The sequence below is a fragment of the Panthera tigris genome, chromosome D1 (assembly GCF_018350195.1).
Source record: "Panthera tigris isolate Pti1 chromosome D1, P.tigris_Pti1_mat1.1, whole genome shotgun sequence".
In the NCBI taxonomy this organism is placed as follows: Eukaryota; Metazoa; Chordata; class Mammalia; order Carnivora; family Felidae; genus Panthera; species Panthera tigris.
Genome location: NC_056669.1, coordinates 46,242,094 through 46,264,711, shown reverse-complemented (window position 1 = coordinate 46,264,711; position 22,618 = coordinate 46,242,094). Strand labels below are relative to the sequence as shown.

The 22,618-nt window shown below is 34.6% G+C and overlaps 1 protein-coding gene and 1 long non-coding RNA gene across 12 annotated transcripts in view; both read right to left on the bottom strand.

Annotated features, from left to right (window-relative positions):
• The window catches only part of PICALM (phosphatidylinositol binding clathrin assembly protein), a 100,638-nt gene that overhangs the window by 57,962 nt on the left and 20,058 nt on the right, over positions 1-22,618 (bottom strand). For all 11 annotated transcript variants that reach the window (XM_007078983.3, XM_007078987.3, XM_007078985.3 and 8 more), the window contains exons 2-4: positions 9,451-9,593; positions 6,033-6,108; positions 2,873-2,975 (exon numbers count right to left, since the gene is read on the bottom strand). In XM_007078983.3, the coding sequence (XP_007079045.1) occupies positions 2,873-2,975; positions 6,033-6,108; positions 9,451-9,593 (322 nt within the window). The remainder of the gene's footprint in view (positions 1-2,872; positions 2,976-6,032; positions 6,109-9,450; positions 9,594-22,618) is intronic.
• On the bottom strand, positions 18,131-21,252 carry LOC102951179. Its single transcript, XR_444591.3, has 2 exons — positions 21,162-21,252; positions 18,131-20,932 (listed from the first exon to the last, which is right to left on the bottom strand). It is a non-coding gene; the product is annotated as an uncharacterized LOC102951179 (long non-coding RNA).

Sequence of the window (22,618 nt, the reverse complement as noted above, 5' to 3'; positions counted from 1 at the left end):
TCCATGTCCTTATTTACAGAAAATAACTGGATTATTCTGTTTTGCTTGTTACGTAACAGTATCTTGATACTTTGAACCAAACCAATTTAGATTTCAAGATAATTCAACTTAATACTATGAAAAAATGGAATGTTAAACAAAAAGAAAATATAGGGACTGATGTTTAACAATCAACTGGAAAGATAAATCCATAGGCAACTTATTGGATTCATTTTTCATAAAGCCATTTAATAAACTATTTACAAACTGAATTAGTTCTTTTTTCAAGAACTGTTAATCACCTAATATAGTAGTTTAGACTGTACAAAGTCCTGAAGATACAAATGTGAGTAATGCTATGTTGACCTTGTGGAAGTGACAGTGCTATGTAAAATCTAACAGCAGAAATAAGGTTTCCTCTGGGGAGCCTGGGTGGCTCAGTCAGTTCAGCATCCAACTCTTGATTTTGGCTCAGGTCATGATCTCAAAGTTCATGCATTTAAGCCCCTCACTGGGGTCCATGCTGACAGTGTGAAGCCTGCTTGGGATTCTCTCTCTCCCACTCTCTCTCTGCCTCTCCACCATATGCATGCATTCTTTCTCTCAAAATAAATTAAAAAATATATATATACAAATATATAAAAGGATGGTCAGAAAGATGCACTGCTTTTATAAGATAAAAACTGAGAGTAAATCAAATGTACATCTAGAAGAGAATCCCATAGCCATCCAAAAGAATGAGATCTGAGTACAAACTGAAAATATCTAAAATACACAAGAGAGAAGGAAAGCAGTCTTCAAATAATGTAATTCAATTGTCGTGTGATTTTCTATGGGTCTTCCTACGTATATTTATTTCTATTTACACACAGAAAGCGGGTTACATATACTAAAATGTTAACATTTCTTACAAATTTCCTACAAGTTACAACATAGGTTGCTATGCTGCCTCAGTTTTTAAAGTGTATTAGTTTTGTAAACATAAAAAATTATTACCCTAATAAATACAACTTTACTATTTACTACAAAACTCCTCTCCAAAACTGAAAACAGTTCACTGAGGTTCTAGCCACGATATAATAAATTTTAAGTGCTGCCACATTCTCAACTTACATCCCATGTCCTATATTTTTTCTTTAATACAATGATATATATGTGTGTATATACACATACACACACACACACACACACACACACACACACATATACACACATACACGTATCTGTGTGTATGTATCAATTTTGTGCTTCTTGGTTCACTCAATTATGGCTCCTTGATTCACTTTCCCTATCCTCTAAGAGTAATTTCCTCTACGTCAATATTAAATATATTGTGCATTATCAAGGGGTGTTCTCAGCTCTGTTAAATACAGAAATGCAGGGGCACCTAGTGGCTCAGTTGGCTAAGTGTCCCACTCTTGATTTGGCTCAGGTTGTGATCTCAAAGTTCAAGGGTTCAAGCCCCATGCTGGGCTCCATGCTGACAGCACAGAGCCTGCTTGGGATTTTCTCTCTCCCTCTCTCTCTCTGCTCCTCCCCTGCTCTCTCTTTCAAAATAAACTTAAAAAAAAAAAAAGAAAGAAGGAAATGCAACAACTCCCCTCAATCACAAAACTAGTCCTTCAAAGATTAGCTTTACTGAACACACTTTACACTGAAGTGTTAATATAAGCCCAAGTGGAAAATGGTTCACTGGACAGAATACTGGAATTAAGAACCAGACTTCTAAGATGAACTCCTCTATTATCATCTCACAAATGACAGAGTATTTAAATATATGAAACAAAATCTGTGGAATTTAGTTTTGGTAAGTTCCAAACTAATCACCTCCTGATTACTTTGGAATAGTGACACAGAACATTTAGGTTCAATTTTTAAAATGCTTAAATTAACTAAGGGGTTACTTCTATTTTTGTATTAAATTTTCCATTGCAGTCTAGTAATTTAACATTTCAAGAGACCTACTCATTCATTCATTCATTCATTCATTCATTCATTCATCCTTTTAGAGAGAGAGCATGTGCAAGTGGGGGACAGGTGCTTGGCATGGAGCCTGATATGGGGCTCAATCCAATGACCCCCCCTGGGATCATGACCTCCAGTGAAATCAGGAGTTGCATACTCAACCAACTGAGCCACCCAGGTGGCCCCTTAAAAGAAAAATTTAAAGAAACATTAATTGTTTAGATGGAAGCAGGGAAATTCAGAAAGGCATTCACAAAAATATTTCTGCAGAAGCCAGATTCCCCTTAGGGCAGTCTTTCAGACCTACAAGGGTTACCAGTGCCCCTTAAGAATGTCTTTAGTGGCTTTATCCAAGGTCTTCTCATATATCCTAAGAAAAATCTGTATACCAGGCTATATCAGGTAGTGATCCACATTAGAACAAGGATGGTACAACTTGAATATATTTTACTAGGTGAGAAAAGCCAAACTCAAAAGGCCATATAACATATGATTTCATTTATCTAAAATATTCAGAATAAGCAAATCCATAGAATCAGAAAGTATATTTGTAGTCGTCAGGGTCTGGAGAAAGGGGGAAATGGGAAGTGATTGCTAATGGGTATGAGGTTTCTCATAGGAATGATAAAATATTCTGGGATACTTATGCAGCACACAACTTTGTAAATATATGAAAACCCACTTAATTATACACTTTAAAAGGGTGAATTTTATGTTTTGTGAATTGTATCTCAATAAAGCTATTACAAAATTTGAAAGAGCTTTTAAAAATCCTAGCACAAAGCATATGATATACTTCAAATAAAAAATAAAATTCTTATTTTAAACTGGCCTGAAATCATAATTCATAATCTATTAATTTCTATGGTTCACATTTTAAAATATTTGAATCCATTAGATATCAAAAAAAAGGGAAAGCTTAACTCACCCTCTTTTCACTTTTGTGAAATCAAATGCAACTTGTCTGTATGAAACTGCTTTTTCATTAAGATATCTACTATACCGCCTAATAAATGTAGACATGTCATATCCTGTAAGAAAAAAAATAGAAAATGTTTTCACAAATTATTAAAATCCCACTTTGCTTAGAAAACCAACTCATTTCATCCAAAGGCCATAATATCTTGCTATCCCAACTCAATCTAGTGATGTAAATTAAGTGACTAATAATGAATAGCATCACATTAAAAACTCTAACACTTCACATGTTTTAAGTCAGGTATGTCATAGGTGGTTTTGAAAAATCTTCCCCTTTAAAATTTCACTAAAATAATATTTTTATTATACTTCTGATCAACATTCCTATAGGAATTGGAAAACCATGTTCTCTTAAATACTTCTTGATAACTTCATAACTCAAACTGAACATCCTATGGAACCATAAGCCCCTCTCTTCAAATCAGTAAGCAATTTTATAATTTTCATACTTAAGAAATCTTCAGTTATATATTATTTGGAAAAACCAAACTTATGTGTGCCAACCTTATAAAAAGTACAAAAATTACTATATAGTATGACGAGAGAAATGGCAATACCTAAGTTTAAGGCATAAGAAAGAACTATATGATGTTTTCAGTAAAACTTGAAGATTTTCTTTCATCATAATCATGAGATTTGAAAACTTCAGCAACATAAAACTTAATCAATGTTATTAAAATAACAACTTTTATTTTAGTTACTGCCTGGCTTAGGTAAGTTTACAAATTTTTGCTGCTAATTACGAACCAGGTCCATCTTATTTTAGCTCATCTTCACCAACAAATTTCACTTTATTTGATGATCTCTACTACTTTAAAAAGACAAAACAATAACAACAAAAATGTCAAATAACTGAATTTAACATCATTACCAATTCATTTATTCAGCACATATTTCTTGAGCCCTACTAAGTGCCACTGGAGAAAAATGAACAAAATAGAAAAAAACATTATCACCCTCATGTATGCTCATAAGTACTACTGTATTTTATAAGGTGTTACATACTCACATTCCTCAGCTCTTTAGTTTATATTGTTCCCTCTCATCAACTTTATTCCATCCTCCTGCTGGGAGAAATACCTACCATCCTTCAGTCTCTGACACTTTCCCTGAACTCTGTGTTTCCACATTATTCTTACTTCATGTACAGTTCCTAGCTATATGATGTACATAATGTCTAATGCACTAGACTAGAAGCTTATTTGTATTTATATATATACCCAGTATATATATTATAAAATATAATGAAATATACCAGACTCCACCCAGCAAATTATATGAGCAACCAGAACTGCCAAAACCACTGAATTACATACTTTTAATTACTGTTTGTTTTATCTTTATAATCTCTTCAGAATGAGCTTCAAGCAAAAGGCCTAAAAAATGTTCTCTACATAAAAGGAATAAAAATCCTAAAATATTATTACCAGAAATGCTTAATTTCCATCTTAAGTGGAAAATCAGTAGCTAATAAGACACCAAAAACTCCATTTGCATATATGCATATACTCTGTTTTAGAGTAGTGGTTTGCAAATTATTGTCCACTGACTCTTAAAGTTGAAATAAACAGAAATAAAAAGATAAGCAAGTAGCATTTCTTCCACATCCCGGAAAACAGATCAGCTCCAGTTTTATCTGTTATATATTTCTGGTTGCTATTTAAGGTTTTATTTGAAAAAGTGATTCCACTGCTTAATTTTTTTTTTAACTACTTGGAGCACTACATCTTTGTCAAAATAAAATCAATCTTATAACAGTTCTATATACAGATTACTGGCCTTCCCAAATCTCTGGAAGATAGGGTATTTGATTCATTCTAATTAATACTTTCATCTTCCAAAAGTGAACAAGTATTGAACCGGACAGCTCCCAACCCAAACAATGTTAGCCACTAAATTCCACTGATGTTACCTCCACAAAAGCCACAATTCAGGTCATTAACTTTCTACTAGATGACGAAAACGTTCTGCTAGATGACCAAAAAATGACCAGAACAGTCTCAATGTCTTCAAGACTTTATCACTGTAATCAAACTTGTACTTAGGTATGGCACTCTCACACAGTCCTTCTCCCCTTCTCCCTCTACTCAAAAACATGATGGTTTCTCACTGCATTATAAAATCCCAACTCTATCAAAATTTTCTGTGTCTGATTTTGGCCCCAAACAGCTCTAGAGGGCTATCTGCCACTACCTTTTCTCCAATATATCATCCATACATTCTATTCATATTGATTTGCTCTATAAATCTTAAATATCCCATGCTCTTTCATGTGTACTTTTGCTTAAGCCAACCCATGTTCTCATCTAGCTTTCAAAGCCCAGCAGAAAAATCTCCCTTCTCCAAAAACATTTCCCAGATTGAGCCCTACTATTGAATATTCCCAAATCAGTTAGTATGTTCTTTGTGATGTTATTCCTAGAGCTGGCATTGTATAATGTTAAAGACCTAGTTCAGGAACTAAGTATGACAGATCCCAGTAAGACAGAATGTGCATGGAGTACCAATGTAGCAATCTCAAGTTACTGAATTAAAAGCAAAATAAATAACAGGTCTGAGTATCAATGAGCAATTCATCTGAACAATACACCATACTTACTTTTGCTACTAAAATGTATGATATTCACAACTAAATTTCTTGGAATAAAGCATAAAATGGTAACAATAACAATGAAAGCTCATACTTACATGGATGGTGATTCCTGTGTACCAGACACTACTGTAAGCACTTTATAATTATTAACTAGGTTAAGCCTCATGACAACCCTACAGGGTAGGTGCTATCATTATTCCTGACTTTACAGATGCAGAGAGGTGAAGTAACTTGCTCAAGTTCATGCAGCTGGTAAGTGGTAGAGATGGTACTGAAACAAGGCAGTTTAATTCGAGTCCATGCTCTGAAAGCTCTACCCTATTTTATTTCCTAGAGTTCTAAGTGTCAAACACTGAAATCAATCTTAATCTTCACATTAAAACACAGTTTTTTCTTCCCCTACACCTTTTACTAAAATATGAAGTTCCTCCACAACACATGTTCTAAAAGACAGAGTTCAACTCTACAGTAATCATCATACAGGGTTGATTTTCTATAATGAGTAAGTTGTCTTTACCTTGCAATCCACTTTTATCCAAAAAATTGCTTAAGTTAAACAATGTGTTTCTTGAAGCCAAATACTGAATAAAACGCTGGAAAACAAACAAACAATTATGTCAAATTAAGATAATGCCATCTAACAAAGTCTAATTTGAGAACGTGGGGGGTGGTTGTGTTTAATACATTCCATTAAGCTTATCTAGCTTAAATTTCTCATCCTCAGTCCTGTTAACTAGTTACTAAACCTAGAAACATAATCCATATTTTTCACTAGCATACAGGAATTGATTAAAGCCTAATACCCATGGCTTCAGTATCAGCGTCTAAAAGGAAGTAGGAACTTTTAACCTAGAACCAGTAATTTTGGCTTTACTGCAGCATATTAGGGCTACAGCTAGTCACACTCAAGTGGAATCTTTATACAGCTACCTAGTGACCCAAATTTTTATGACCTTTTTAAAAACAAAATTATAATCATACAAGAAAACAGTATTACAGATATCCTCCCTTACCCACTGTCCAGATTAAACACACTGCCATATTTACTTCAGATTTTCTTAGAGAAACAAAACATTAAAAACTCTATTGAAGACACACACCTTCAATCTCATTTCCTTCCCTCTTCAAAGGCAATAATTTTCTAAAGTAGGTTTATATCATTCCCACACACATTTTTATAATTTTTCTATATATATATCCTATAAACTGTACATAATTTTTTCTATTTTAAATTTACAGAAAAATCATACTGTATTCTTTTCCAAAGTGCTTTTTAACAACTTTTTCCCAAGAAAAAGTATTTAATTAATATACGTAGAACCAGTTAATTCATTTTAAATGATGTTCTAGCATTTCAAAGGCCAGTATATCATTACGTATCCATTTCTTATCCAGTTCTTTCCAATTTCACTATTATTAACCATGTTTCATGGACATCTTTGTACTTGGTCTCCATGTGCAAACATACAAAAGTTTCTCATGATATAAACTTAGGCTTGAATTTTTGGGTCAGCATGTATGCAAAAGTTCATCTTCTCAAAATACTGTCAAAATTCTCTCCAAAGTTCTTACCACAGAACACAACCTTAACTTCCCTTTACATACAACCTCTAAAATAGAGCTAATTCCTTTCAATTTCACTTCCCCTTAAGATTTCATTTTTTTTTTTAATACATGCAGAGGGTTACTATCAATTAGGATATACACCAGCACTCCTCTAATTCAATCTTGTTTCATCTGCGTTCACCCCAACTACCAAGCCAGGATTTTGAAAAACAATTTATAAATCAAATACTGATGTTTCATCACTTATCCTAAAACAACTGGTTTCAAAAAGGTGTTAAAATATCCTAAGACAGTATTAGACCCCATGATTTTCATAACCTGTGATAATTCATTGTTGTGGGAAACCCACCCTGTGCATTGTAATGTTTAAAAGCATTCCTGGCCTCTCTACCTACAGATGCCAATAGCAGCCCCATCATTTGCAACAAATGTCCCCTAGCAGGGGCAGGACAGATCACTCTCCTCCTTGCCCTATGGTATTCTCATCACCACAACAGAGTAAAATCCTATGCATACTCTCTCACAGACTACTAAACCTGCCAATAAGAAGAGTATCGAATTTGTCTTAGCTGTTTAAGGGAAATAAACATGAGTTTATCTAAAAACCACAATGAAATACTATCTTTCTCCTCTTATTAGTCAACTGTAAGGAACCGCTGTCAACTTTCTGTTTCCTTACTTTTATCAAAGTTTTGTGTCTAGTATTATCACCTTATTCATAGTCCTGGAAAGCCATGACTAATAGTCTTCCTCTTTATCTGGCATTCTAATTGGTTATACTCGTGGCTTTTTCTTTTTAAAGGATAAACTACATTTTCTTTAAAAAAGGTGAAAAATGATATATAAGCCTGAAATTCTTCACAGTAAATAATCATGATCTTAAGTAAACACAATCCCAATAAAAGCAGAAAACTGTTATCATAGTTAAGATAAAAAAATGCTTCGTTATGCTAAAGTTAGTATATATAAACATTCCTATTGACTCCATACACTGGTTACAATAAATCAGAAAACTGAGTCATGTCTGTTGACTGAGACATCATATTTCAGGTAACTTCTGGGAATAACTTTTAAAACTTAAACACTACAAATAAAGTCATCCAATGTGATGCTGCTGTAACAGTGAATAATCAGAAAGCTAAATTTCTAGGAAAGGGAAAGTTAAGAAAATTATGGAATATATGATCCATTAAATTGTCACTAAAGGTAATAAATACAAAAAAAAAACAAACACAGAACATGGAAATGCTTATGGTGTGACATGATATAAAAAAGCTAAATATAATAGTTTGTCTAAATTATGGTTATAGCTATTAAAAACAAGGACCAGAAGAGAACACCACAATGTGCATGTAGTAAGATCTGTTGCAATGATCAAGTTGAAGGTAAACTCTGGCTTTAATTCTAAACTAATTTAATGATTCTCTATTGGTATCTTCCCAAAATGACAGAAAAGCCTTAGCACTGAAAGCCCCAAATGAGTAACGTGATGGATGTCAGAAAGTCATTATGCTCAAAAGTCTAATACCAACACCTGAAGTCTCTCCCCATCTCTCAACAATTGGTGGGCTGCATTTTTCTAAGGTACACACTAAGTATAGATTTATCTAGTTGCATTCAAGTATTCTTGTAACACAATAAAAAAATCAGCCACTAGCCTATCATGGAAAACAAGATGATTCTCTCCAAACATTAAAACACAAAAGCTTATGCATCTTTTTGTTACCCTTTAGGGCAATGAAGACTTCAGTGAAGGTTTAAGACACCTTTCTGCTTAAGAAGGCACTCTTTAGACTCTTAAACACAGAGGAACAAACTGAGGGTGGATGGGGGAGAGGGGAAAATGGGTGATGGGCACCTAAGGAGGGCACTTGGGATGAGCACTGGGGGTTGAATGGAAGCCAATCTGACAATAAATTATATTTATAAATAAAAAAGGGCACTCTTTAATCAGTCCCTCTCAGCAAATGCCATCTTAGTGCTCAATGTAACAGCTTTGAACTAGACAAAGTGGTTCCAAAGACAACTATATAAAATCAGGGAGAAATCTGATTGGCCATAATAAAGCACACAGATATAGACAAACATACAGTCTATGCACAAGGCCTGCAAAACCTAGTGCTGCTTACGGAATCTACCTCTAGACATTAATCCCTATTTCTTGATCCCATTATTCAAAATGCTCTGGGCTTTGACCCATTATCGTTCCTCAAATTGTAGAAGCTACAATTTTATTTCTGCCTAGCCCCCTTGCCCTTTTTACCTATATAATTTGGTTGCTAAAGCCATTCCTGAAGTTTCCATGAGAGAAGCAAGCTGAATAATCAGTCATCACACCAGTATGCTTGTTAATCAAAAATTTGGCTTACCTCATTTCCATACACCATCAAATGATGAGTTGTAATGAGAGATTTGAAGACCACGACCCAACTACTATTAGTAGTTCTTTCAAATAAACTGTCTGCCAACTGTGGGATGTTCACATTCATCTCATTTGTGCACTGAATTAAGTCTGCAATTAAAAAAAAAAAAAAGACTTACTCTGCAGCTTTAATTTATTATTAATGTCGGATGTGCATGCTAACAGGTGAAAAATCTAACAGTGGAGCAACAATAGATAGTTTGGAGAAGTTATTAAAAATCTCTTAGGAGAATAATTGAGACCACTATAATCCACCTGAGAAGTAACACTGATTAGGAAGGATAATATTAATTACAAAGGATTAGGAAGAATAATATTGATTAGAAGGATATTGATTAGGATCATATAAAGGATGAATACCATTAAGTAAATCAAATTTCCTCAGAATAATTCACCCTCAACTATTTTATTGATCTCAAAAAGAACTATTTTAAGGCCCTGTAGAACTTTCAGTTCTCTTATTACTCATAAACCCTCAGAACTACAATGTTAGTATTATTCATCCCTACCATTCAAAAAAACACAAACAAACAGACATATAGAAGCATGAACAAACTGAAGGTCAAATGACCTTTATTAATATTCTCCCTAGAATGTTGTGTTTGTACTATAAGGAAGATAGAGCAGATATGTGGTCTGTGAGTGGGTAGGATCTCGGTTTATATAAAATTTTCATTCTTCTCACCCTTCAGTTTTACCATTAGCTCAGTCATCAGCTGATATCAACTAGCTAACTCTAACAAAACTGGAAATGAACTGAAGCTTCTTGTTGCATACATGTCCAAGAAGAAATGATCCAAGAACTCTATTTGCTATTACTCTGAAAACAGCTAAAACAATCTAAGTTCCAATTTTATATTTCAAGTGGGAGAGCATAACTATAAAATGGTTTAATATACAATTGTTTCAGCCCCGAAACTGGGGGGGGGGGGGGGGGGGGGAGGCAGCTCTTAATAACCTCAGAGTTTTACCTCCAATCTACTTAAGGGATATTATTGGCAAATTCAGTGAAGAAAATATAAAATACAATCCAATTGAGAGAATAGAAAGGAAGAAATGAGTTGTTTCACTTGTAAAGTAACATATAAAAAATGTATAAATATCTCAGCTATAACTGTGGTAAAGGGAAAGAAACTAAAGTTATTCATGACTCATAAGTAGTTTGTCCATTTTTAATCTTCAGCACATAATGATTAAATAAAAATTCAAGTGACCTAACTTGGCCTTGATCACTAGCAAGAAACACTAATGTAACTATGACCATTTTATCTGCTTACAATCTTTTAAAAACATTTCTTCTTATAGGTCCAATTATTATACAAAGTAACATTTGATAACAAATGAATTTTAGATAAGCAGTCACCCTAGCCAACAAAGCTTAAAGAACAAAGCACAAAACAGTCCAACAGAGTGCCCATGGAACAGAAGAATGACACAAGGCTTTCACAATTCATACTTGCAACAAAAATTAAACAGTACTTTCACAATTTGGTGTGTATGGTTCAGTTTCTGATAGTAAAAAAACACAATTTGATCTCTGCCTTCTCTGAATTTTCTTGAACAGTACTTCATACCTGTCATACAGCACTAAATATATCACATACACCTTATTGCCAAAGTTAAGCTTTCTCTGCCTCTCAAAAAATGAGGGCAAGGCATATATATCTGTCTTGCTCCTTTTGAATCCTTTAGAACCTGAAGCTCATTGATCAAGGTCTGAACCCAATTATAAGGAGTTATCTTAATTTTTTTCCTCCATTTATCTTGATATATCTGTATTTTTTCTTTTTTAATGTTTTATTTTTGAGAGAGAGAGAGACAGAACATGAGTGGGAGGGGCAGAGAGAGGGAGACACAGAATCTGAAGCAGGCTCCAGGCTCTGAGCTGTCAGCACAGAGCCCGATGTGGGGCTCAAACCCACGAACAGTAAGATCATGATCTGAACTAAAGTTGGCCACTTAACCAACTGAACCACCCAGGCACCCCAGATATATCTATATTTTTCTATATCCTTCCAGAAACTATCTTGATAAGCTATTCAATTCTTAAACATGTTTACTTCCCCATGATGGTATCATTTTATACACCTCAGAATCTTTTTTAGCTTTCAAAACTGAACTTGTCACAAAATTTGTCACAATACTACCCCAAAAGTGCTCCTACCTGTGTGTTTATATACACTCCCTACAGCCCATCAATAACTAAGTCTCCTAAATCTCCAGCCATTGTACTTGTTCCTCTCCATTACACTGTCATTGCCAAAGCCAGAATTCAAGTCCTATTTATTTCCTAACCAGGAGGTACCACCACTCCTGAAAGTATTCAGAAATTGGGGAGGGGGATTAACACACAGAGTTTTTACTGGCATTTAATATCAAGTGGGAAACTAACCATCCTGCAATGCACAATCAGCACTTCATAATTTAAAACTACTCTACCCATCGGGGTACCTGGCTGGCTCAATAGATAGAGCACGTGACTCTTGATCTCAGTGTCATGAGCCCAGGCCCCAAGTTGGGCACAGAACCTACTTAAAAAAAAATTTTTTTTAAATAAATAAAACTGCTCCACCCAAAATTGTCCCCACTGAGAAATGTTGGACTGACTGGCTGCTTCACTTCTGATTTGGGGTCTCACTCACCTCACACCCCTAAACAGTCTCTAAACTGACCAAAGAAAGATCTACAACACAACACTGTCACTGCCTAACCTCAGTGAGGTCCCTACTACTTACAGGACGGCACACATTCTGTCCTCGTCAATATCCTCCCTTCTTGACTTTTGGCTTCCAAAACAGAACCACTCTCCAGTTTTCCCTGATGTACCTTGCTGTTTCACACCTGAATCTTTTCATTCTTACTCATTCTTCGAAATGAGTCAAGTGTTCCCTTTCACATTCTAAAGTACTCGCCAGTCACTAAAGCTGACACATAATCCTACACTACAGAATTATTCCATACTATAATTATCTACTTACAAATGATTTTCTTCTAACTAGTTTGAAAGACCTTAAAAGGAGGCTCCAAACATTTTTGTTAGCAATTTCCATACTCTTCATCACAGAGGTAAGTAAAATGCTACATTAGTCAGAAAGAGCCTGATCTGGGGCTCCTGGGTGACTTACTCAGTTGAGTGTCCGACTTTAGCTCAGGTCATGATCTCACAATTCATGAATTTGAGCCCCATATTGGGTACCACAATGACACTGCAAAGCCTGCTTGGGATTCTCTCTCTCTCTCTGCCCCTCTCCCTCCCTCAAAATAAACTTTTTTTTTTTTTTTAAGAGTCTGATCTTAAATGAAGCAAAAAGTAGATTTTAGTTTCAACAACTAGAGGATTTTACATATATTAGAATTTATACATTTTACCAGTGCTATGTAATCCCTCTGTGACCAGCTCTCTCCTCTGTGTAACTTTGCTTCAGTTACACTGACGTTTCCTTTGCAGTGCCTCCCAAAGGCCAAATACTCTTACCACAGGTGCTCAGGACCTGCTGTTCTTTCTACCTAGAATACACTTCCCCCAGATATCTACACTTCTTGCTCCCACATTTTATTCCTATAGATCTTTGCTCAAATGTCACCTTATCAGATAACTCTTCTGAATAATTATACAAAATTACAAAGCCTCAGGGCACTCTTCTACCTCCAAACCATCACTATCCACCCCCTTAACTCTTGTTTTGTCTCCAGAGCACTTACCACCTAATTCATCTTACTGTATTTAATGTTTTTCTCTCTCAATCAAAATCTAAGCTCCAGGGGTGCCTGGGTGGCTCAGTCAGCTAAGCGTCTGACTCTTGATCTCAGCCCAGGTCATGATCTCACAGTTCGTGAGTTCACAAGCCCCACACTGGGCTCTGCGCTGTCAGCTATCTATTGCTTGGGATTCTCTCTCTTCCTCTCTGCCTCTCCTCCATTCTCTCTCTTTCTCAAAAAAATATAAACATTAAAATAAATAAACAAAATCTTAGAGCTCTTAAAAAAAAAAAAATCTAAGTTCCATGTGGGCAGGGCTCTGTTTTGTTCTCTGCTATATCCCTTAAGGTCCAGAATAGTGCCTCATGTATAGTGGTCACTCGTACTTTTTGATTCATTTTAATAAGCATATTATTATAAGCATACACAGCCTTAGCATGACTTTTTTTTAAAGGCATCCAAAATGGTATTTTTTACATAGACTAAAACCAACAATTTCAGACTATCTGCACAATCTGCTATTCCCAAAAGAATAAAGAACCTGAGCCCATTACATGTGGAAATTTTCAAATTTCAAATTTAAGAGTATCTAACAAATAAAGGTTATTATTTGCTTATGAAAACAATACTTTAGAAATTTCTACACTTTAGAAATGACCACATAAAAACTGAAGGATAACTCCAGAAACTAAAATATAGCACTTCACATGAAATGGGAAAAAGAAATAAGCATTCATGTAGAGATTAGGAACCCAGAGTAGAGCAAATGCAAAACCAAAGTTATATAAATACTGCTGAGAAAAAATACTGAATCATTACACCAACTCTACAGACTATACTTCCCCCATAGTATTTTAAGCAGTACTCCAGGCAGTAATTTTTCCTCCGCACAATGTTTCTACTACAACAATAACCTGAAAATGCTTCCAAGTCTGAGCTCTAACAACTCAGGAAAAAAATGTTTTCCCACTTCTGACTAACCAAAAGCAAATAATTCCAAATAAGAATCATGCATATTATGGGAATCTTGACAGCTACTGCTTTCCCTATTCTCAATTCAGAAGACTTCAGTTCTTAAAAACCACAAACTTGGTATTAAATTTCCCTTACCAATCGAAAGGGTTCCAAAATAGAAACACATCTTATATTTTCTTTCAGTTATTTCCCTTAAGAATATAAAAACTAAATACCTTCTTGAATTTTACATTATAAATAATTCATAAACCTCACACTCAAAAAAATTACTACATGGGATACAGGATCTATGCTTTAGGTACAAAAGAGAATTTTCAAGAGGATTTCTAGTATTTAAGGTCAAGAAGAAAATAGGCCTACTAAGGAAATGAAGAGCATTTTTCCAGAGACAGTGGAAAAAACCAATTCTTACTATACAAACAAAATACTCTCCCTTTTACTATTTAATATGCCCTTCCAATGTCTGTGGCAGGTAGACATTAATTGTATCAACACAGGCAAGACTTGCCCAAAGGTTAGGTCACACGAGCTCACTACAAAGTAGTAACAAATTTAGGATCAGAATTAAATTTTGTAAAAGATAAGGTGTTTAGAAACATATATACCAAGTGAATATCCAAATAGCCAATCTAGTGCAAGTACTAAACTTCTAATCAATTTAAAACGAAAATAGTAAAAAAAAAAAAAAAAAAAAAAAAAAAAAAAAGTAATGAAATGCAGAACAGTATTTTTGTATTCAGAGGAAAATGTTCAGCAAAATATCAAAAATTTAGTAGTAACCAATTACCAAATGGCTTCATTAATGTTACAGCCATATTCCTAGTGCAGGCCACTAGCCTATACACATCTCCCAAGGCAAAGTTCACTAACTTTAGAAACTTAAGCCACTTAGAGTTCACTTTCACAACTCAGGCAAACACCATCAGCAGAATGTATAGGGTCTCAAGTTCCCAACTGTACAGGCATTCACTAGGCTATATCAAAACTATGCTGATACCCAAGTAGATTTTTTTAATAAATAAACTTGGCCAAAAATAATAGTAAAAAACAAACAAAAAAACCTACAATGTATCATAATCACTCAGCCAAATGCTACTATCTCTTTCAAAATGATCACTCTGAAACCTACTGGTTTTTTTGGTGTGTATGTGTATCTACCTCGTAAATTTTGAGGATTAGTTAATGCTACTGGAACTACAAAGGAAATGCTCAACAAATACTGGTAATTAAGTACTACTATATAACATATAATATACCTATGTCACATACATTAATAAACATCTGTAGTTTAAACAATTCAAAATTTCTATGTGTTTTATATCAATTACATTTTCCTACTGTTAACCCCCCTTCACCCATTTCTCCCACCCTCATTCCCCACCTCTTGCAACCACCAATCTGTTTCCTGTATCTACGAACTTTTTTTAGATTCCTCAAATAAGAGAGAGAACATGGTATGTGTCTTTCTGTCTGACTTATTTCACTTAGCATAATGCCTTGGAGGTCCATCCATGATGCTGCAAATGGCAAGATATCATTCTTTTCATGGCTGAATAATATTCCACTGTGCATATACCACAATCTCCTTATACATTCATCCATCGATGGACACTTAGGATGTTTCCATATCTTGGCTATCATACATAATACTGCAATGAACATGAAGGTACATGTATCTTTTCAAGTTAATGTTTCCATTTTCTTCAGATAAATACACCAAAATGGAAATGCTGGATCATATAGTTCTATTTTCAATTTGATGAACCTCCATGTTTTCCACAGTAGGTACACCAATTTACAGTCTCACTAACTGTGCACAAGAACTCCCTCTTCTCTACATCCTTGCCAACACTTGGTATTTGTCTTTTTGATAAAGGCCCCTTTCCCAGGAGTGAGGTGATAACTCACTGTGGTTTTGATTTGTATTTCCCTGATGATTAATGATGTTTAGCATCTCTTTACATTCCTGTTGGCTATCTGTATGTTTTCTTTGAAAAAAATGTCTATTCAGATCCTCAGCCACTTTTTAATTGAATTGTTTGGTTTTTGGTTTTGACTTGTATGTGTTATTTACCTGTTAGCCCCTTATCAGATATGACTTGCAAATATTTTCTCCCATTCAGTACATTGCCTTTTGGTTTTGTTGACCGTTTCCTTTGTGGTGCAAAAGCTTTTTTAGTATTATGCAGTCCCACCTATTTTTGCTTTTGTTGCTTCTGCTTTGTGTGTCAGATTCAAAAAGTCATCACCAAAACCTATGTCAGGGAGTTTACCACCTCTTTTCTTCTAGGAGTTTTGTGATTCCAGGTCTTACATTCAGGTCTTTAATCCACTTTTTATTTAATTTGTGTATGGTTAAGACAGTGGTCAAGTTTCTTTCTTTTGCATGTAGCAGTCCAGGTTTCCCAGCACCATTTGATGAAGAAACTATTCTTTCCCTAATGTATATTCTTGGCTCCTTTGTCATAAGTTAATTGATCATATATGCATGCATTTATTTGTAGGCTCTCTATTCTGTTCCATTGATCTATATGCCTACTTTTATGACAATACCACACTGTTTTAACTGTTTCAAACATTTTTATTTTTTAAATGTTTATTTATTTTGAGAGAAAGAGAGTGGGGAAGGGGCAGAGAGAGGGAGAGAGAGAATCCCAAGCAGGCTCTGCACTGTCAGCATAGAGCCCAATGCAGGGCTCGATCCCACAAACTGTGAGATCATGACCTGAGCTGAAATCAAGAGTTAGACCCTTAACTGTTAGAGCCACCCAAGCACCCCAATACCATACTGCTTTAATTACTATAGCTTTGTAATATAGTTTAAAATCAGGGAGGGTGTGTGATGCCTGCAGCTTTGTTCTTCTTTCTCAAGACTGCTTTGGCTATTTGTGTGTGGTGGTTGTTTTTGTGTAGTTTCATACAAATTTAAGAATTATCCTATTTCTTTGAAAAAATGGCATTGGAATTTTGATAGGAATTGCACTGAATCTGTAGATTGCTGTGGGTACTAGGGATATTTTAACAATATTAATTCTTCCAATCCATGAACGCAGAGTATCTTCACATATGTGTTTTCCTCAATTCCTTTCATTAAGCCCTGTAGTTTTCAATACAGGCCTTTCACTTCCTTTAAGTTTATTCCTAGGTATTTTTCTTCTTTTTTGATTCAATTGTAAATGGATTGTTTTATTTCCCTAATTCATTATTAGTACACAGAAATGCAACAAAATTTTGTGTATTTTTTATCCGAACACTTTACTGAATTTGTTTATTAGTTCTAACAGTTTTTTTGATGAAGTCTTGAGGGTTTTCTATATAATATCATGTCATCTGCAAAGAGTGACAGTTTAACTTTTTCCTTTCCAACATGGATTGCCTTTAATTTCTTTTTCCTGCCTAGCTGCTCTGGGTAGGATTTCCAGTACTATGTTGAATAGAAGTGGCAAAGAGTGGACATTCTTGTCTTGTTCTTTCTTGATTTTAGAGGAAAGACTTTGAGCTTTTTACTGTTGAATAGGATGTTCGCTGTGGGCTTATGATACTTTTTGCAACTGCCTTCAGAATCAATTTCAATAACATGACCAATTTCTTCAGTCATCTGGAAAATTGGAGATACACTGAATCTGGAAGGCAAATTCAGTAAATCATCAAATGTTGCTTCACTGATCAGATCTTCGACATCTTTCCTGGGTAGGAGTACAAATAGGTAGGAACAAATATTCACCAAGAAACAGTAACAAAAATAGCCAAGAAACAGTAGCAGACAAATTTCTGAACTTGTGCTTTTTAAAAATACCAGCAACATTATTCTCATTTAGCAAAAACTTGAAAGTATTTCTAAAACATGCTAGTTGAAATCAGACTTAAGCCCAAAGAATTATACACAGAGGCACATCTGCCCTTGTCATAAGCATCAAAAGTGTGAGAATTGGAATGCATGGTTTTATACCTTATTCCACTCAATTTTTTGTGTAAGGGTAACAAATTAAGATGTAACTTACCATTTTATCTTTATAGTTTGCGGGTACTCTGTGTGAAACACAATGCTACACTTTTGCATAATTCCCATTAGAACTAATTCAGAAATAGGGTCTTCATAGATTAACTTATGCCTTAAAAAAAAAATCTAACCAACTTATTAATTTGATGTGAAGATAAAAAACTGGGGAAAGACTTACATACTATAGAATTCAGTACAAGTAGCAAAGATTGAGTTAATTTGAAAAGAGGATAGAAGGGTGCATTTCAAAGTATTAATAAGGAATAAAGATGTCCGAATGGCTTTGATAAAAGTGCTATGAAGTTAAAGGAACTAAGTTACAATGTAAGAGGACATGTTCAATAATGGAGGAAATAGTTCATTACATGACAGTGGTCTGACAATGAAATACTATGAGGCCAACAAACACAGGGCAAAAAAAGCTGACAAGGGAAAAATGCTGATAGTTCATTAAATCAAAGCCATGTTAAAGAACAATACACAGTAAGATTTCATTTTTAAAATTGTAAGCATATAATATTTTCTGATATATACTGATATGCCTAAATAGGTTGATGCAAAAACAACTGAACACTTTCAAACTTATTCAGCAACTAAGTTATATATGAACAGTAATCAAAATCAATATGTAAAGAACTATATCACTATTATTTAATTTTACAAATCTCAGTAAGCACCTCTCATGTCACACATCAAATACCAATCCTGTACCAACTTACTAATTGGATGTGAAGGTGAAAACTGGGGAAAGACTCACGTACTACAGAATGTTTAGTACAAGTAACAAGGACTTAATTTGAAAAGAGGAGGGAAGGGTGCGTTTCAGAGTATTAAAAGTAAATAAAGATATCCAAATGGCTTCGATAACAAGTAATATGAAGCTAAAGGAGCTAAATCAATGCACAAGGACATTCCAGACCCTCTGGGGCATACCATGATCAATGGCAGAAAGGACAGCCACATGTGTTCATTTATTTCCTCAAGCATGTGAGGAAGAGGTGATACACGCACAAGAGTTGCATGGCAAGACAGCTGAAATCTGGTAGCCACTGTTCCATTAAGTAGGCCAATATGGAACAAAAGTTCAAGCTCTCACCATGGTAGAAGGCCCTTAAGTTATCTCCAAAACCCACCAAGTAAGGAAGGCAAAGGCCCACTTTACTAAAAACCAAACCAAAACAAAAACATACAGCAGCTGCAGGAAAAACCAATCTGTGAGCACAGCTAGATATGCTATTTCTGTCACTGTGTTCTCTGCAAAATTAACAAAAGATTCACAAATATGAAAACTAAGAAAAATAAAGATAACTCTACAATTTGGTGATAGTACATGTTATATTTAACCTGTTTATTCCATGGTGTTTCTTTCCTTTTAACTGATTTTTTTAATCACCATGTAAAACGAGGTTTTTCTTCCCTTAAAACTATTCAACAGAAAAATTACTATAACCATGCCATTACAAATTCATTATCTGGCTATCCCTATTTATTTTAAACAAAGTCTTTTTAAAGATGCATTAACTCTAAAAGACCTCTATCAGTGCTAATTTCAGGTGCTTATGGAAGCCACCCAAAAAAATCAATTTTTGTAAATAGAGGAATAAAAAATTTGACATATTTAGAAAGTATTTCTAAGTCTGCAGCATATGTGGGATATATCACATAAATGTCAAGTGTTGTGTTTTCAGAACACTTTAAAAAACAACAAAAAACAAAAGACTGACCTCCTCTATATCTGCAGGAAAGAAATACAACTAAGGAGGGAATACCTAAGAATTCAGATGAAGCTAGGTAAACAAAGTCAACCCTAAGATACTCTACATTAGTATCTGGCTGAAACTTAGCCTCTTAAGTGATAGTGAAAACAAGCCAAGTTTGCTGAACTGTCTATACTTTAATTTTAAAAGTGCAAAATAAAGTGTTTTAGTTAATGGAATCATTACGTAACAGCTCTAAAATTGTAATCAATATACAAGTGTCTTTTTCAAATCAGTCCAACCTATGTCTCTTAAAATCATCTATCTTTATTTATGCATTTGCCTCTTCACCCACAAATCTTTTATAAATACATAAATCTTATGAGAGCTGAAGAAAGTTTAAGTCATAAAAATGCTCTATAGAAAAACACATACTCTTTGAATACTCTCAGAATTCACTACCAATGATTTATATTTTCCAGCAAAAAAGGTCATTCTTTTTTCCCCCATTATCAAAATGTTTTAGCTCCTATATAAGCATTCTTAATATTAAAAAAAAAAATCTGAAAACCTACAGCTGCTCCTGGGTGTTCTGGTGTATTCTGCATTCCTACCACTAGATGGCAGACTGTACAGAGAAACAGTAAGACTCTAGGAAGAACACAGGTGGGTTCAGGTTTATCTCAATTTTGAGACTGTTTAGGATTCCATTCTAGTGCTCCAAAGTGGTGATTTCCAAACCTTGACAACCTAGTCCCATCCCAGATTCCAAATAAGGATCTTAGGGGTGAGGAAAATCATATGAGAGTAAGTACTACCCCCAAAGGCAACTATTACTTCTGTTAATTTTTAATTTACCAGAAAAATGTAAGATGATAAAGTTACCTAACAGAATAAAACACGTGGCTTGATATAAGAATAAAAAATATTTATTTATAGGAAAACAAAATGAAAGCATTACAGTGATCCAACATATAAAAACACCACTTCCACAATATAAACAAAGGTGTTTTCCTTCCCTTCTTTGAAGATCTGAAGTTTCAGAATCATCATCCTACCTGCAGGAAAGGAAACATGTAAGTATCAAGTAATTTAAGAGTAAATACAAAAATTACAAATTCTGTCTTTCTGCATTACATTTTAAGAACTTAATACTTCATCAGCCCACTTAAGAAGATATAACCAGGATTCTTAAAAATAATCTAATACTGGATCAGAAACACAAAAAATGATTTCCTAAGCAAAATAAAAGGTCAAGTAACAACTCATTGCGAGTACTGCACTTACCGCCATCAAGGCTGTAAACCAGAAGAACAGTCCAGTCCAGGGGAGCAGGAAAAAATGAAAAGAATTCCTTCATTCCAACAAGACCAAGAAAAAGGAATCAAAGCTTGACAAGTTCCTCAAATGCAGATCAGAGTACTATGTAGGAAAAAAAATTATCTGTGGTCCAAGGAACTGGGACTAAGTATGGAGAAAAGTATGTTATTAGTAGGAGGTGATCAAGTGTCCTGGTTTTCCTGAAACAGTTCTGTTTTACACCTATTGTCTCAGTGTCCCATTCAAATAGCACATCCTTTCACTCTCAAAAGTGACCCAGTTTGGAATATAAATTATATGTCACCCTAGTTATAAGTGACCTAATAAAAGTCTACATGTAGCTAAGGAATTAATACACTACCACCATGTACTCCTAGGGTATTTGTATTTTCTTTCTGAAGTGCTATACTGTCCTTCTCCAGCCTTCTTAAAACACAAACAAGCTTCGATTCTATTTGTTTTGTCCTCTCACCCTCAACCCATGGGCATTTTCCTAACATCAATCTCTGGTTCTATTTGTTTCACCCTGAGAAAATTATCTCCTAACTTGAGCAAAAACCTCTATGCAAAGCATTCTCAAATTTCTTCTCTGAAAACCAGTCTAAGGTTGTCTGGGGAATTGGAGATACTAGAAAATTTCACCTCTATATCCGAAAATATTTGATGCATGAAAAAAGAGTATCATCTCAACTATAATCTGAGTGTCCCTTTTTTGTTTTAAGCAATCAATATTCATCCTTTACTCTGTTAAAATAAATTCAGGAATATTTTGTTTTCCTGTGTCTTCCACAATGTGTGACATGATGGTATAAATATTTATAGATTTATACGTGAAACAAAAGTCTATTTCTCCATTCATAATACTGGTTGTGGGGGGGAGGGGTGGAGAATAACGGGCAAAAAGTCATACCTAGGTTATACTATAACAGCCCAGCCTATGTCTTAAAAGTAAGTAAGTTAGGTAGTAAGCCCAAAGATTTTCATGGCTTTTCTAAACAATTTAAATTATGCCTAGTCATAGTGAATAATAAATTGCAGTTAGACTCTCTGGGACTGTGCACCTCATCCAGAAAACACAACATGTTCATGTCCTGGATGCAATTAGAACAATAGATGGAACAATATATTCCATCTTCCCATAGCCTTGCAAACCTTAGTATGAGCAAGTAGAAATTCCATATATTCTACAATATTCATCATATGCCAAATAGTCTTAGGAGTTAGAAATTTGCAATAGTGGACAAAGTTGCTGCCCTCAGGAAGCTTATACACTAGTGGGGAGACACAATCAATAAACTAATGAACAAATATATGTCAGATGGTGATAAACGGCTAAGGATTTCTTAGCACTTAAGGAGTATAGGACACGTGTTTGGGTAGGTTGCTAATTATACATGATAATCAGGAGTCTTTGGATAAACAGA